Consider the following 2,422-nt stretch of genomic DNA (forward strand, 5'->3'; position numbering starts at 1 on the left):
TATTTATTGTAATTTAATTATTTCTTTTATGAAATTAAAATAATTTTATTATTTTTTTAATTATATTTTTATCATTAAATAACTAAACAAAATATATACACTTAAATTTATATTCTTAAAATATCAATTCAATGGGCATCAACTATTTTATAAGGGAGGAGTAATTGTGTAGAGTCATGCCTGTGCTTAACCATCATAATGGGTAATTAAGGCAAGCTGTGATTTTCCTTTTAATAAGATCTCCATCTCTCTTTGCATTAATGGACAATTGAAGTTGGTCTTTGTAACGTACTTTTCAAGATCAAATTCCATTTAATATCTAACCTTTTAGTTACACTGCTATAATTACCATTCAACTTTGACTACACATTTAATTCCCTTACAATTTGTTTGTTTAAAAACCGACAATATCCCAATGTAATTTTCAACCATACACATATCTATACGTATACTTCAAACGTATAATAAAAAAAAAACGAATAAATAAAGGGAGAAAATCCCTGCCGCCATCAAGAGCACAAATGTCACGTAACTGAATAGTAGGTCCCACATATGAGGCGAAAAAACAATGGCCCCACACAACCCATGGGGGCGGCTATTTCTCATTAGTCAAAAATACCAATAGCCACTATTGACTCTGTCCCCCGCCCCCCACTCTTTCTTTTTCCTATATAACCTCCCTTACCTCCTTTCTCCGTTTTCTCTCTATTCCATACACACTCTTTGTTCTCCCAAAATAGCAAAATCAATTTACCATTCTACCCTGCTTCAGCATGGCGCCTAAGGAAAAGGCTGGCGCGTTGGCGGTAACGGCGGCGGCGGCTGTGGGGAAAGTGAACGGAATTTCAAAAGAAGTGCATTATAGAGGAGTTAGGAAGAGGCCATGGGGGAGATACGCCGCGGAGATAAGAGATCCCGGTAAAAAAAGCCGGGTATGGCTAGGGACTTTTGATACCGCGGAGGAAGCGGCGAAAGCTTACGACGCCGCGGCCAGGGAATTCCGCGGCGCAAAAGCGAAGACTAATTTTCCATCCGTGGGGGAGGAAAAGGACGAGAATCTCAAAATTGTCTGTAAAGTTAACAATGAGATGATTAATCGGAGGAGTCCGAGTCAGAGCAGTACTGTTGAGTCGTCGAGCCATGATGGCTTGGCGTCGGCGGCGGTTATGGTTGATTCATCGCCTTTGGATCTTAACCTCTCCGGACCAATCGGTGGGTTTAGATTTCAGCTGCAAAACAATCATAATCAATTCCGTTCTTCTCCGATGTACGGCGGGTTTTCCGGTGGTGGTTTCACCGGTGCTGTTCCGGCGGCTAATCATATGTATTATCTGGAAGCTCTGGCACGCGCCGGTGTTATAAATCTAGAAAAAAATCAACAAAGACAGACAATGGATTTCCTCGGCGGCAACGCCGGAAATGGCGGGGGTGGGGGTGGAGGTGGAGGTGGAGGTGGACTTTCGAGTGGATCCGATTCATCATCAGTGATTGATTTTATGGGCATAGACGTTAAACCGATATCAACCGCCGGAGGTTTGAATCTGGACCTTAATTTTCCACCGCCGGAGAACATGTGAAATCACCGGCGCTACCTGGCCGCCGCCGATGAGAGGAGATTTTTGGCGAACCATGTTTCTGTTTTATTTTAATATAATTAGTGCAATTTTCTTTTTAAATGTTTTTATTTAACAGAAAAGGGAAAGACAACAACCAAAAAAAGTATATAGAATTTAGGTGATAGAAAACGGAAGAGCCGCTGCGGCCGCCGACGCTGATGTCGGCGGCGACGATTGATCACCGCCGATGTCAAATATCAAGAAGGCTGATCTACTATTTGTTTTTTGCAACAGAAAAGAAATCATTTTGATTTTGCAAAGCTGTTGTTGTTCAAATGATCATCCTATAATATTATACATTGTTGCCGGTTTTTTCAGCTGAATATTTTCTCTTGCTGGATTTAGTTTGTAATTTTACTCCAATAATCGCCAAATTACTAATACTGTACAAATTATCATCAGATATTAATACGTTATTTTTAATTTAAATGAGGAATCTCGGAGTAATTACTAAATGAGGTTACCAATCAAGTGAGAGACGCGTATCTATTCAAACATGGAATGTGGAAATAATATTTAACAGAAATATACGATACAGTAATTGTGTATCATAAATTTTTATGATCTGTTTTTTTGTTTTTGAAGCTCATACATAAGTAGCTCTTCGGTGTATCAGATTATTTTTTATTTTTTAATTTATCGGTTATTGAATATTTAGGATCCATTTTTTTGGTTCTTTATTTTTAATTTAAACGGTAATTGAGTATTTTAAGTTTTATTATTTTGGTTGTTCGGTCGGAATAGAAGGGAGCAGGTAAGAGAGATTTTGCGGTACCATGTGACACGTGTGGTCCAATTAGAGTACG

At 38.8% G+C, this 2,422-nt stretch overlaps 1 protein-coding gene across 1 annotated transcript; it reads left to right on the forward strand.

Moving 5' to 3' along the window:
• The first annotated feature begins 454 nt into the window (after positions 1–454).
• Positions 455–1,939, forward strand: LOC107845575 (ethylene-responsive transcription factor 4). The gene has a single exon (XM_016689988.2). The coding sequence runs from the start codon at positions 774–776 to the stop codon at positions 1,575–1,577; it is 804 nt and encodes a 267-aa protein (XP_016545474.1). The 5' UTR covers positions 455–773; the 3' UTR covers positions 1,578–1,939.
• The last annotated feature ends 483 nt before the right edge of the window (positions 1,940–2,422 follow it).

The sequence above is a fragment of the Capsicum annuum genome, chromosome 10 (assembly GCF_002878395.1).
Source record: "Capsicum annuum cultivar UCD-10X-F1 chromosome 10, UCD10Xv1.1, whole genome shotgun sequence".
NCBI lineage: Eukaryota > Viridiplantae > Streptophyta > Magnoliopsida > Solanales > Solanaceae > Capsicum > Capsicum annuum.